Below are 13,494 nucleotides of genomic sequence, written 5' to 3'. Positions count from 1 at the left end.
CGGCGCTCGATCCCCTGACCCCAAGACCATGATCTGAGCCGAAGGCAGAGGCTTTAACCCACTGAGCCACCCAGGCACCCTTTTCTTTTGTTTAATATTGGCTGAACCCTCAACTGATTTTAGGGCTTGCCTTTTGGAAAATGCTGCCTCCTCCCTGAGACAACAGGAAATACAGCGTGACCACCTCCCTCACAGGCCTAGGGAGGAGGCCCCCTGCTGCTCAGCAAGGCAGCCTGCCACATACTGCTATTTAGATGCCAATGAATTAAGAGTAAATAAAATTTAAAGTTCAGTTTCTCAGACACACAGCCACATTTCAAAGGCTCTATAGCTGCCTGTGGCTGGTGGGTTCCCAAGAGTGTAGATCTAGAGGATTCTTTTTTTCTTTTTTTAAGATTTTATTTATTTTACAGAGAGAGAGAGAACACAAGTAGGCAGAGAGGCAGACAGAGAGAGAGGAGGCAGCAGGCTCCCCACTGAGGCAGAGGGCTGGATGCGGGGCTTGATCTCAGGACCCTGAGCGAAGGCAGAGGCTTACCCACTGAGCCACTCAGGCGCCCCGAATTCTTATGGTGGCAGACATTTCTGTTGCATAGTGCTGGTGTAGACCATAAGCATCGGGAGGCAGACTGGCGAGAAGCCAGAGGAAGCCTGCAGGTGCGTCAGACTGGCCCCCACTCCCAGAGCTGCTCCAGGCAGCTGTGCATCCTCAGGAGGGTCAGCACACTGACCTCAAAGATGCAGAGTTTGCATGAGTGGCCTGGCCTCCCCATGTTGAAATGCCATGAGCTTCCCACCAGCACGTGGCTGGAGCCCAGTAAGCATCTACTGGCATGAATGAAGCAGGGCCCTTGTCCTGGGCAAGCTTGCCCCTGTGATTAAGAGAGGCCAGGCATGAGGGGCGCCTGGATGGCTCAGTGGGTTAAGCCTCTGCCTTTGGCTCAGGTCATGATCTCGGGTCCTGGGATCAAGCCCTGCATCAGGCTCTCTGCTCAGCAGGGGGCCTGCCTCTCTGCCTACTTGTGATCTCTTCCTCTGTGTCTAATAAATAAATAAAAATCTTTAAAAGAGAGGCCAGGCATAATAATGAGGAGGCACCATGAGGGGCATTGTCTTGGGGACCAGACTGAAGGTTCAACGGGAACTCAGGAAAGGGAGCAGGGACCCTGGGAATTGACAGGCGAATTCTCCAGTTGGGCCTCCTGCTGTGCTTTGAAGGACCAGGGAAGACGGGTTTGGCCAGGCTGAGAAGGGGCAAGAGCACTGAAGGCACCAGAGGCCACGGGCACTGAGGGGTCTGTGGGAGGCAGAAAAGAGCCCCTGGGCCTGGATGTGAGGTCCGGCTCACCATGGCAGAAGGAGTAGGGCCAAAGGACCCCAGATGGTGACCCAGCCTGGACGTGGAGGGCTGGGAATGGCAGAGGCGTGGCCTGACCTACTCAGAGCTTTAGGATGTGAGCTCATGGTTTGTGGAGGACCCTGGTGAGGGTCCCTTTCCTGTCGTGGTGGGGAAATCAGTCCTGAGAGATTCCACCTCGTGGCAGTCTGTGTCCCCCTTTCTCCCTTCCCAGGGCAGCTTAGCCCTTCCATGCTGCTGTCTTCTTCCTGCTATGTGTGTGTGTGGGGGGGGTGTCAGCTCCCCAAATGTGCATCTCGCCCTCTGGAGGAAGAGCATTCCTTCCCTGAACCATGGGGCTGCCCCCCAATTCCCGCACACCATCTCTCCCCGCTAATAATGCCCTTCTGCAGGATTGCCCTGCAACCGGAGAGCAACAGCTCCACAGTCCAACCCAGTAAATCTCTGCTGGCCACCGGCTGGCTCTGAGCTGCCCAGCCCAAAGGTGACAATTGCGGTCCTGGGCCACAGGAAGCTTGCTCTCAGCGGGAAGGTTAAAACAAAAACCCCTTGTTCCTGGCCAGGGCGACAGGAACGAGGGGATCCAGGGTGTGAGCGCCTGAGTGGGCGAGACAGGGCTGGGCTGTCCCATCAAGGCGGGGCGTCTGGGGTTGCCCTGAAGGCTGGGCAGGGTTTTGAAAATGAGAGGAAGAGGGAAAAGACCCCATGGCCTTGGTGACCCCTCATGAGACCAGGTCCCTGTCAGCCTACCCTCCTGTACTGGCAGCTCTGGGCAGGAAGGTGCACTTGTGGTCAGATCAGCAGTCCCTCTGGTCTGGTCTCTCCATGGATGGTTTCCGGCTGCTTCTCATGGCTCTTCCTGGAACAACAGGCACAGCCTGAGCCCCAGGACACCAGGGAAACTGTGGATGCCCCAGGGGCCCCTCTCAAGACAGGCCAGCACCCCAGTCACACCCGGCAGTGTGTTTCCAAGTCCCCTCCGTGGCTTACTGCCTTGCTTAGAGGCTTCACTGTCTCCACATTGGCTGGAACCGAAAGAAGCTACTGGTAGAGGTCGAAATGAGCAGACGAGAGGCAACTCTGAAATATATACCGAAGCCCAAGGGAGTTGAAGTTCAAGTTACCTGCAGTTGTGTTTATCTCCTGCCACCTAGTGTGGCTAATTCCAGCTCCATGAGTCTAAACCCCGGGCCCGGAGTTTGCGTAGGAGCCCAGAGAAAATGGAGGGCAGCGAGGCTGGTGCAGAGCCCTGGCTTCTGGGGTTGGGGCTCAGGTGAAGAAAGGGAAGGTGTGGGTCAACAGGGGTTAAGAGGAGTCACCAGCTCCTCTCCATCCACAGGCCTTGGACGATGCCAACAAGGGCATCATCGAAGAGCTGAAGAAAACCGACTACAGGGAGACACTGAGAGAAAGAAGAGAGAGAGGTGAGCGCCAGGAGGGAGCGCCAGGGTCCCCGTCCGTGCTTCCCAGCAGCTCTTCTAGTCCTGGGGTTGGGTTCCTTGGTGCAGGAGGAGGTCCAGCCCTTCCCCACTGCTCTGAGTGCCCACTCCTGTATTTCTCCAATTAACTCATCAGATATTAGTTAAGCACTCATCATGCACTGGGAAGGTGTGGGATTTGGGGGAGACTTAGGTTCAGCTTCTGCTCTGGAGGAGCCCACAGCCTCGGGGAAGCCAAGAGATTTGAGCTGTCAGCAAAGGGGCTCCTGTGTGTGAGCGGGGAGCAGCAGGGGTGAAGACACAGGGTTGGGGGGCGGAGGGAGAAAGACAGTTGTACACAACTTCTGCCTGCCCCGCTGTGGTGTATCAGTCCCTCAGTGCGGCAGTGACCCCTCCGGGCACCAACGCTGAAGTTGTCTCTGACCCAGGCCCAGGGGGAGATGGGGTGTGAGGTTTCTGGGCACCCCAGCAGCCGGATGACAACCCTTCATTATCCAGCCCCCGCCATGTGGTGGCTGGATCCCCTCAGGGAAGGCATCTGCCTCTGCTTCACAGGCCCTCAGAGCTGCTTTCGGGAGCCACAGGGGCCATAGGTGTGAAGAGATACAGCAAGGAAAGGGCAGAAGCTCCAGTGGCCTCCCTCCCCTCCCCTGGTCCCCTGGGCAGCCTGTGTGCCAGGGAGGCCCTGCGGCCCTCGGCAGTTGCCAGGCACTTCCCTCCAGGAACGGCAGGCGGCAGCATTGTCTAGGTCTTCACACGGTGGTCTCTTTCCTGCAGAACCTACGGCCCCTGCAGGCATCTTAGAGACCAGGAGCTTCCAGGAAGAGAGAATGGGGGAGACTCTCATGGGGAGGGCATTGTGACTTTTCTCTGTAGCTCATAAAAACAGGGAGCTTGGATCCTTTTGATCAATAAAATAGCTCTCCAGCTGAACTTCCTGCTAACAGTCTGCTCATACTTTGATAGGGAACTTCCCAATAAATGATGAATGTGCTTCCCAGGGACAAAGAGTAATGCAGAATGAGGAGGCTGGAGAAAAGAACCCCTCTGTCATTTCCCAGCACCTGTGTTACTTGTAGGGAAAGAGAATGTGCTCTGAGATCAGACTATCCTGGGTTTAAATTCTGACAGTGCGACCACTGGCTGTGATTTCTCTGTCATCAGTCTCAGGTCCTTTGACGACAAACTCAGATCACTGACATGATGCTGTTAATTCCATGACAACCGCAGGACACTGCCTCTGCAGCCCACTCGATGTCTGGATCAGGGCTGGTGCTCAGGAAACCGTGCCTGGCTGTCTCTCAGAAGCACAGGCCCCAGGGGGTTGAGATGAACCCAGGCCCAGAGATGGACAAACTTTTACTTTTCTTCCTTCCTTTCTCTTGTTTTTCAGAAGAGGCAGCTGAATTGGAATCTTTGAGAGAGGCAGCTTTGGGGAATGAGAAGGAAAGCATGAGAAGAGGGAGAGATGAGTTTGAGAAGGTGATGAAGCACTGGGAGCGAGAGCCAGCGGACAGTGAGAAAGAGATAGAAGATGAGTTGTCTCAGGAAATTCTGAGGGTCGCAGCGAGTGGACAAGAAGAAAACAGGCAGAGAGAAGTAGAGGAAGCCAGCTCCTTCAAGAGAATAGGGCTGGGAGCCGCAGGGCGAGACTCAGATGTTGCCAAGAGCACATCCAGAGACCTGGGTGCAGGAAGCGAGGGAGAGGAGGATGGGAAACCGATAGAAATGGGCAGAATGGAATCAAGAGAAATTTACAGGAGGCCTCCAGAGCTGGACCAGAAACCCTCAGGAGAATTAAACAGAAGGGAATCAGAAGGACTGGAGAGTCAAGTTTCAGAAGACAGCAGAAGAGAGTCAGAAGAAATAGGGCAAACAGAACTGGGAGAAACAGCAGAAGTGACAAAGGCAGAAAATGGTGAAGACATGGAAGAACATGAAAAAGATGAATGAAGCAGCAGGCATCAGGACCAGGGACCTTAGGCACTTATTCAACTGGACTTGGATTTTCAAGCTGAGATTTGTCTCATAGGAGAACATGTGGACTGGGCTCCACAGGTCGCCTCTGCCTCTTTCTGCTACTATTTCCCCTTTCAATAGATAATAGATATCTTTCACTCTTAAAACCCCTGAGTCTGTCTTTTTGCCTCCCTGCTCACCCACAAGAGCCTTAGAGAATGAGGACCCCCGCTCGGGGTACCACTTTCCAAGCAAAAGCATTTCAGGATGGTGAAGAAACAGGTGAGCTCCAAGGGACCAAGCTAGCTTAAAGAGGGGGAAGAAAGAGTCCTGGGAGGAGAGGTACATTTGTGCCGACACTGGCCATGGGTTCATCTTGCTGAGTGACTGCTGTGGTCAGGGCACTGTGTGAGGCTTGATGGAAGAAGTGATGATGGGACACGCTGAAGCCTGGCAGGCACAAAGAAGTGAATGCTGGCATTGAAATGGGCATTATGCTGGAGGAGCCCAGAGGAAGAGAGCTGCTGCCTCAGAACAGGGAGCAGTCCCTAGGAAGAGTGGCAGCTGGACTCCACCTGCGCCACCTCCAGATGGTACAGTGAAGTAAATCAGACGCCACAAGCTGGCTTCCTCCTCCGTAGAACGGTATCTGCCCCCAGGGTTGGCAGGAGACTTCTCTGAGTGCTCAGCACAGCACTTGGTACACGGGAAGCTCTCCAAAATCCGACCCAGCTTTTTCGGTGGCTTCGCAGAGGAGGTGGCGCTGAACAGCTGCCTCAGAAGACGAGCCAGGATTTCACTACATTACTCATCTGTCCCGGCTGTTGCCATCCTGGTTCCATCTCTCCAGTCCTTGGAAGGTTTAGGGCTGAAGTTAGGCTAGCTAGGACCAGGCCCCCACTAATGTGAGGCGAGTGAGGCATTTCAGATGCAGTGGTTCACGGGGCTCCAGGAAACTCACTAAGCAACAGGTAAACCCCACAACGCTAAACCCCACGATGAATAAAATACCACAATTTTAAACAAGGACAGGATCTGACCTTGCACGTTCATGACCTTGCCTCCCTGGGCTCATCCTAAAGCGGAGCGTGACCCAGGAAAGGTGACTGCCCCCCTCTTTCTAGAGTTCCTCGGGAACTCTGAAGGGTACACAGGCGCCGCGGCGGCCGGGGCTGGACACCAGGCAACTTCCTCCCCGCGCCGCGCCGCGTCAGTTTCGGGTTTCGACCCGCCGCGCCTGCGCGATGAGGCCCCGCCCCGCCCCCGGCCCGCCGCGCGCGCTCCGCCCCCGGGCTATGTAAAGCGGCCCGGGGCGGGGGTCGCGCCACCGCTGGGTCCGTGTCCCTCCGCGCAGGCGGGCGGCCCCGGAGAGCTAGTTAGCCTGCCAAGGCGGCGGCGGCGCGCCCCTCATCATGGTGAGCGGGCGCGGGGAGGCGGGACGGGAGGGGGCGGGCCGGGGAAGCACCCTTACGGAAAACGAGAGTTCAGGGGGATTTTCGGGAGGAAGTGGCATGCAAATGAGGATCCGAGGTTCCCGTGTGGAGCTCTGGCTTTCCGGGCCGTGGGGTGCAGCCTGAGGTAGGGGAGACCGGGGCCGAGTTGGGGAGCGGGCACGGCCGCCGGAGAAGGGCGGGATCGGGCGCTGCGGGAGTTCGGCCCGCGGAGTGTGGGCGGGGGATAGTGCGGGGCGGGCGTCCCTCGCCTTCTCCCGCCACCCGAGGGCCTTATCTGAGAAAAGCCAGTGCCAGGGCCGTGCTCGGGGAGCTGCCGGGAGGTGGAGCCGCTTTAGAGCGACCGCTTGCAGCAACAGGTGCTTGTCACTTGTGGCTTTTAGCAGGCGGGAAAACAAAAGGCTCAGAGACGTGCTGCCGACACACAGCAAAGTTGGGGGCGGGGGGCAGAGCTGGACCCTGGAGGCAGGTGCCGTGGGCCGCCCGGTCCTGGGGCAGGCACGAAGACCACGACTTTGTGGGGGGCCGAGGGCAGAAGAGGAGGTGGCAGGCGTGGTGAATGAGGCCCTTTGTCCGGCGTTCTCCTGCCCTGCCCCCCACCAGCCCTTCTGTGGGACCATTGTCCCCCCCCCATCTCAGACAAGAGAGTATTATCTGTTGCTGCCCTTGTGGGGGTTGGGGAGGCAGTCTTTGGGTAACCCTTCTCCACCCCCAGCCTCCTCTGCACACCCAGAGCCAGGGCAGCTGTGGCTTTGCCCAGACATAGCAGCCCCACCTCCAAAGAGGTCATCCTTAATAGATGCCAAGAATATAAAGTTAGGGTCTGCTCCTAGAACCACGGGACATGCACGCCCAGCACACTTTCCCTTGAGAGGCAGTAGCTGTGGGGGATCCTTGAAGCCACAGCCCCGACCAGAGGGAGTTCAGAGTTTAGGAAACACTCAGGCAAGCTCTCCTCTCCCTCCTCCACCACCAGCAGCTGGCGGCCACCCAGGACGGAAGAGGAGAAGAAGGTCCAGTCCTGGGCCTGGGAAGGTGCCCACCGCACCGGGGGTGCTTTCAACTCAGGGCCGGGAGCCCCGAGTAGGAGGAGGCCAAAGGCCAGTGGGGTGGCCCGGAGCGAGCTGGCTGACCTGCGAGCTGGCTGACCTCCGCTCTTTCCCTCCTCACAGAATAGAAGCTTCTCCCGAAAGAGCCACACGTTCCTGCCCAAGATCTTCTTCCGCAAAATGTCGTCGTCAGGGGCCAAGGACAAGCCGGAGCTGCAGTTTCCCTTCCTGCAGGATGAGGAGACCGTGGCCACGCTGCTGGAGTGCAAGACCCTCTTCATCCTGCGGGGCCTGCCAGGGAGCGGCAAGTCCACCCTGGCGCGGGCCATCGTGGACAGGTACCGGGACGGCACCAAGATGGTGTCCGCTGACGCCTACAAGATCACCCCCGGCGGCCGAGGCGACTTCTCGGAGGAGTACAAGCGGCTGGACGAGGACCTGGCTGCCTACTGCCGCCGCGACATGCGCGTCCTGGTGCTGGACGACACCAACCACGAGCGCGAGCGGCTGGAGCAGCTCTTTGACTTGGCCGACCAGTACCAGTACCAGGTGGTGCTGGTGGAGCCCAAGACGGCGTGGCGGCTGGACTGCGCGCAGCTCAAGGAGAAGAACCAGTGGCAGCTGTCGGCCGATGACCTGAAGAAGCTGAAGCCGGGGCTGGAGAAGGACTTCCTGCCGCTCTACTTCGGCTGGTTCCTGACCAAGAAGAGCTCCGAGAGCCTCCGCAAGGCCGGCCAGGCCTTCCTGGAGGAGCTGGGCAACCACAAGGCCTTCAAGAAGGAGCTGCGACACTGTAGGTGGCCGGGGATGGGGGGCAGGAGCGGGGACCGCTGCTGTCCTCTGGCAGAGGGGAGGCTGGGGGTGGCGAGGCACAGCGGTGGAGGCACAGGGCGCCCTCTCAGCTCACTGTACCCCTCCTCGCCCCCCCACCCCCATGGAGACTAGGGGCCCTGTCTTCTGGGCAGGTGGTGGGGGTAGGAGGACACGTTCCCTACAGCCTCAGAGGGAGGACACGAGGCCATGTTTCCACCTGGCCTTTAGCAGCAGAGCCATTTTTCTGAAGTAAAATATTCCACAGAGGGGCACCTGGATGGCTCCGTGAGTAGAGCCTGTGATCTCGGGCTCGTGAATCCCAGCCCCATGCTGGGAGGAGAGATCCCTAAAAAAATAAGGGGCACCTGGGTGGTTCAGTCGTTTAAGCGTCCAACTCTTGATTTTGACTCAGGTCATGATCTCGGGGTCAGTGAGATGAGCCCCATGTTGGGAGTCTTTGCTTAAGATTCTTTCTCTTCTCTCCCTGTCCCTCCCTGCCTCCCTCTCTAAATAAATAAATAATAAAAGAACCTAGACAAAAAATATTGCACAGAATCCTAAGCTGCAAAACAATCACACTTAAGCCCATTGTGACTTCGGTGGGTATGATTCCCAGGTCTGAGGCTGCCCAGTGCAACCTTCTGGGGCTTCCTGCAGCTCCAGAGAACAGCCTCACACCTAGTCCAGACCCCTCATTTTGCAGAGGGGAGACCCCCTGGAGGGGTGTAGGATTTGCCCAGAGCTGCGGTGAGAGCCCGCTGGACTCTGTCAGCTCTAGCAGGGGCCTCCCCATACCAGGCGGGAGCTTTCCTGGCAAGGGGTAGGGCAGGTTGGGGTCAGGAAGGCCTTCATTTTCCTCTGTGACCATTGGCCTCCAGTGATCTCTTAGGGATAGATCGCCCACTAATCCCTGTTCTTTTAGCCAATTTCTGGTGTCCCCAAATTTTAGATGATCCTCCCACCCGTATGTCTGTGTGTTGTTCGGAGGCAAAATCTGTGCCTGGATAGAGCTGAGAGATCTCTTCTTGGCTCCTAAAGCTGGAACACCGGGAAGCCAGGGAACCATGAGGCCTGCAGTGACGTCACCCAGGTGTGAGCCCAGCACCTGGAACTGCTTGGCAGCAAAGCACCCTACAGGGCAAGCTCCTGATGAGAGCTGCTTTGCCTCTTGTAGCTGCCTTTACCATTAAAAACTGCCACCCTTTCCTGCCTAGGACACAGCAGGACAAATGTAACGGGCCTGCGCTCAGAGCAGAGCTCTCCCTCCACTGTGGAGGGTGAGAAACCTCCTTGTAGGGACTCTGGAAGTGAATATGACTGATTTAGTGACTGAAACAAGCCCCAAGGCCTGATGTCTGGAAACTGAAATCAGGTCTTGATTTCCCAGGTCTTGCCATATGATATCTCCTATCCCAAGACCCTTCCTCCTCTAGGCCCTTTATAGGCTCTCATCCACCAAACAGGCCTGCACAGCACCTGTTACAGTGACCAGGTAACTTCTGGTCCGGGTAGGCCCGAGTGAAAGGGGGCACTGCTTAGAGTTCCCCGGGTGGTCCTGGGAAAATGGGTGTATTGTCGCCCTAATGGTACTTGTTTAGAACAGGGTCAGTCATGTGCCCCAGGCCAAAGGACGTAGCTCTGACTCCCATCCTACCACAATAGTTCCAACACCCTTTTGCCTTTCTATCCCATTTTTCATGACCTGCTTCCCTCTTCCAGATGTGTAGCTGGTAAAGCTGAGATTCCCTTGGCCTATGCTGCCTGTCCCTGGGTTATAAGTGTGTTAGTTTCCAAATCTGGAAGAGATGTAATAATCTACATAACGTGAAACCAGGGAATTTAGACCCCTTTTTGTAGCTCTGACGTGGCTGTTAGTTTGACCAGCTACTGAAGGAATGAATTATACCGGATTGCTGAAGAACTCCTGCTTGCTATCTTTTTTCCCCCGCACTCCAAGCCTCCGTGGTCTTGGAGGTGGGTATGAGGATGGCTCCTGCTCTCCTGCCCTGACTGCTCTACTCTCTCCCTGCAGTTGTTTCTGGGGATGAGCCCAGGGAGAAGCTCGAACTGCTCACCTACTTTGGGAAGAGACCCCCTGGCGTGCTGCACTGCACAACCAAGTTCTGTGACTACGGAAAGGCTGCAGGGGCAGACGAGTATGCCCAGCAGGATGTGAGTGCTCCCCCGGGACCCGTGGCTGAGGTGTGGAGAGGGCAAGGTCTTCTGGAAATGGGGGCCAGCTCAATGCAAGGACCAGAAACCAGACAGCCTCAGGAAAAATGGCATCTCCTGCTCCAGTTCACCCCCACCGCCACAGGCTTAGTCACACAGCTGTCAGCCACCCTTTTTAATGCGCCTCCCCCCCACCTCGCTGCCCCCGCACTGCTACCAGCCTGCGCGCTCACCCCCCAGAGCCTTCTCCTGCTGCAGACTGATGCTTGGCAGCAGGCTCCTGCCTGTGTGGAGTTCCAAAGTTTAGGTGTCCCTCACCCCCAGCAAGCCCTGTGCTCAGAGGTCCTGGTCTCCAGGTCCCAGGCCTGCCCTTGCCCTGCAGTGGGGTGCACACATCAAGGGATAGTGGGGCTCCTGGCTTTGGGGTACCACATCTTTCCCTGCTCCCACTCAGCCGCTCTCTTCTGCCCACAGCCTCTAATGTGCAGTCCTTAAGCCGCAGGCACGTGGCCCGGCTGCGCACTGGTCTCCAGCCTCTGGTGGCCTCCTCCGTGAGGACTTCTGGCAACCCTCCACTTGTCTGCCCTGGTGGGGGATGCTGCCCTAATGCAGCATCCATTTTGCTGATCGTTTATTGGTCTCCCCTGCTTGCATTTCTCAGTTCGGTTTACTGTCGTATCCATGGCCCCTAGCACAGCTGCATGAATGCACAGGTGATGCTGTCTACACCGTCTCAGCCACCCATGCACTTAGCATTGTTTATTAAGCCCCTGTTAGGCACCAGACACAAGGGATTGTGAGCAAAGATAAGAGATACTGTTTCGGTCAGTCGGGAGAGATGGTCTTTCTGAGTCAGATATGACCACATGTAAACCCGGGTGTACGAAGTCGATTTTAACTTGAGGCATTTATTTCTGACCTCTCCGATATTGCCTGGGCACTCAGGTGGCTTTTACCGGGGTGAGCTGAGTGGCAGTGACAATAGTGCTTGTCATGTGCTTGTTACTGTTCTCAATGTGCCCAGACACTTGTTACATCTGGCCACTGAGGTAGGTTCTAGCATCATTCCTGAAGAACAGGTGAATGAGCCAACATGGTGAGGTTAAAGGGCTGCCGGGAGGTGGGGTGCCAGGCTCAGAGTTGGGGGAGTCTGGCTTTCAGCTCCGCCAGTGTCCTCTGGCTCTTCCGCTCATGTCAGCATAGGGGCCATGAGTGGCTTTTACCCGAGGCTTCTGTTCACGGTGCTCTCCCCTGCTAGGCCCATCCTTGCTCAACAGTCTGCTCCCGGGTCTACCACGTCCAGCTTAGCGCTGTCGTTCCGTCCCCGCAGGTGGTGAGGAAGTCGTACTGCAAGGCCTTCACGCTGACCATCACTGCCCTCTTCGTGACACCCAAGACTACTGGAGCCCGGGTGGAGCTGAGCGAGCAGGAGCTGCCATTGTGGCCAAATGACGTGGACAAGCTGTCCCCCTCTGACAGCCTGCCCCGGGGAAGCCGGGCTCACATCACCCTCGGCTGCGCGGGTGACGTGGAGCCCGTGCAGACGGGCATTGACCTCCTGGAGATTGTGCGGCAGGAGAAGGGGGGCAGCCGAGGCGAGGAGGTGGGTGAGCTAAGCCGGGGCAAACTCTACTCCTTGGGCAATGGGCGCTGGCTGCTGAGCCTGGCCAAGAAGCTGGAGGTCAGGGCCATCTTCACGGGATACTATGGGAAGGGCAAACCCGTGCCCACGCACGGCAGCCGCAAGGGGGGCGCCTTGCAGTCCTGCACCATCATCTGAGTGTTCTCGCCGCTGTCAGCCTCCCGCTCCTCAGAAGGGAAGGGGTGGAGGGGAAGGGAAAGCATGCCTTCTGCTTGACCTTTGTTTCAAGATTTTTTTTTTTTTTTACACTCAAAGTTAACCTTTCTGTAACTTTTTAAAAAAACTTGTAAAGTAACTTTTCCTGCCCTCCCTTGTCCCCTCTAACACCCAAGCTTTCAACATGAGAGGGGTGTGGGGAGTGCCATTCAGGAACCCAGAGCAAAGCTGACGAGGCTGAGCCAAGCTGGGCCTGGAGCCGCAGCCACAACCCCATGCCCTGACGCCTGTCCCGGGTTCCCTGCCCTGAGCCGGCCAGCGGGGGAGATGCCCCAGAGCTGTGTGTCCCCACCGGGTGGTCACGGCGGCTGCGGGAAACTGGCTGTGGATCTGAAAGGGTGGGGAAATCCCTGGGCTTTGACCCCAAATCTAATCTTTGCAGCCCCATGATGTATGCTGGGGCTTTTTTACCAGGGTAGAAAAGGGGCTTTGCGTCCCGCCTTCGGCCCTAAGTGCCTGTCCCCTCCTCCTTTACACTGTGACTAGGGAACATTTGACAGCCACATCCCAGCTGGCTGCAGGTCTTGCCCCAGGAAGGGGTGGGCTGGCCATCTTTTCCGGCGGTGTGGCTCGGCTGTGGGGTTGGGGAAACCGAAGCCAGAGAAAGTACCATCTGCCCAGACCAGCTTGCCTCCCTGGTGCCTCTGGAGGCCTTGGCGGCTCCTCTGCAGGGGTTAGTCAGTGGGGGACCGAGAGCCAACGGAGTGGACCCCTGGCTGGTAAGGGCCAAGCTCCCCTGGTGCTCTGAGAAGGGGTTTTTTAACATTGGTACACATGCTGTGGTTCCTGGGGTGCCCGCCACTGCCCCCCTGCTCAGTAACAGGGCCTTGCTAATCAGGTTGTCACTGGACGAAAGTGCTTGAGATTTAAGTTACTATCCTGGCTTTGCCCGACCTCAGTGACTTGTAAGACTGACCGTGAAATAAACTGTGTTAATCCTGGCTGTGTGCAGTCTCTCTCACCCTTCTGTGCCCAGCTCAGTCTTCCCTGGGGCCAGGGCTGCTCTATCAGGACTGGCTTTGTCCCGCAGCTTGGGGCCATCGGTCCTGTCTCCCCTCTGCTGGCTGGGCACAGCTGTGGTGAGGTTGGGCAGCTGAACAGTGTTGGCTTTCATGAGGCGGCAGAAAGGAGAGCGGCCGATCTTAGATGCACACAGGAAAGTGGGGGGTGGCTGGGTCTGAGGGAAGTGAGCAGAGCCTGTCCCCAATAACTGTGGCATCGGGACCACAGGTGTGCCAGCCCCCAGCAATCAGAGAGCCTTCTCAGCCAGACCCATGGTTCCTGGTTTGGGTTTCTGCCAGTCTTCTAGGGAAGGCCACCCTCAGGTCAGGGTGCTGCAAACACAGGGGAAGACCTGACATTCAGGAGTTCATACAGGCCTAACTCAGTCACACTA

General features: G+C 57.1%; 2 protein-coding genes across 5 annotated transcripts in view; both read left to right on the top strand.

Annotated features, from left to right (window-relative positions):
- The window catches only part of ODAD4 (outer dynein arm docking complex subunit 4), a 24,420-nt gene extending 19,516 nt beyond the window's left edge, over positions 1-4,904 (top strand). For all 3 annotated transcript variants that reach the window (XM_059379271.1, XM_059379272.1, XM_059379270.1), the window contains 2 exons: positions 2,697-2,781; positions 4,190-4,904. In XM_059379271.1, the coding sequence (XP_059235254.1) occupies positions 2,697-2,781; positions 4,190-4,749 (645 nt within the window). In that variant the 3' untranslated portion in view covers positions 4,750-4,904. The remainder of the gene's footprint in view (positions 1-2,696; positions 2,782-4,189) is intronic.
- A 1,136-nt stretch (positions 4,905-6,040) lies between these two features.
- On the top strand, positions 6,041-13,039 carry CNP (2',3'-cyclic nucleotide 3' phosphodiesterase). Of its 2 annotated transcripts, none has more exons than XM_059380116.1 (4): positions 6,041-6,170; positions 7,379-8,048; positions 10,101-10,240; positions 11,571-13,039. In XM_059380116.1, the coding sequence occupies exons 1-4, from the start codon at positions 6,168-6,170 to the stop codon at positions 12,018-12,020; spliced, it is 1,263 nt and encodes a 420-aa protein (XP_059236099.1). In that variant the 5' UTR covers positions 6,041-6,167; the 3' UTR covers positions 12,021-13,039. The 2 variants fall into 2 exon arrangements, with proteins under 2 accessions (XP_059236099.1, XP_059236101.1); XM_059380118.1 differs by lacking the exon at positions 6,041-6,170 and adding an exon at positions 6,229-6,333.
- The last annotated feature ends 455 nt before the right edge of the window (positions 13,040-13,494 follow it).

Source organism: Mustela nigripes, chromosome 16, assembly GCF_022355385.1.
Source record: "Mustela nigripes isolate SB6536 chromosome 16, MUSNIG.SB6536, whole genome shotgun sequence".
NCBI classification, from domain to species: Eukaryota; Metazoa; Chordata; class Mammalia; order Carnivora; family Mustelidae; genus Mustela; species Mustela nigripes.
Note: the sequence above shows the minus strand (reverse complement) of the source record. Positions and strands in the feature narration are given on the sequence as shown.

Coding starts and splice junctions, on each gene's coding strand:
- CNP (XM_059380116.1), top strand. Junction 8,049..10,100: donor CAAGAAGGAGCTGCGACACT/GTAGGTGGCCGG, acceptor CTCTCCCTGCAG/TTGTTTCTGGGGATGAGCCC. Junction 10,241..11,570: donor ACGAGTATGCCCAGCAGGAT/GTGAGTGCTCCC, acceptor CCGTCCCCGCAG/GTGGTGAGGAAGTCGTACTG.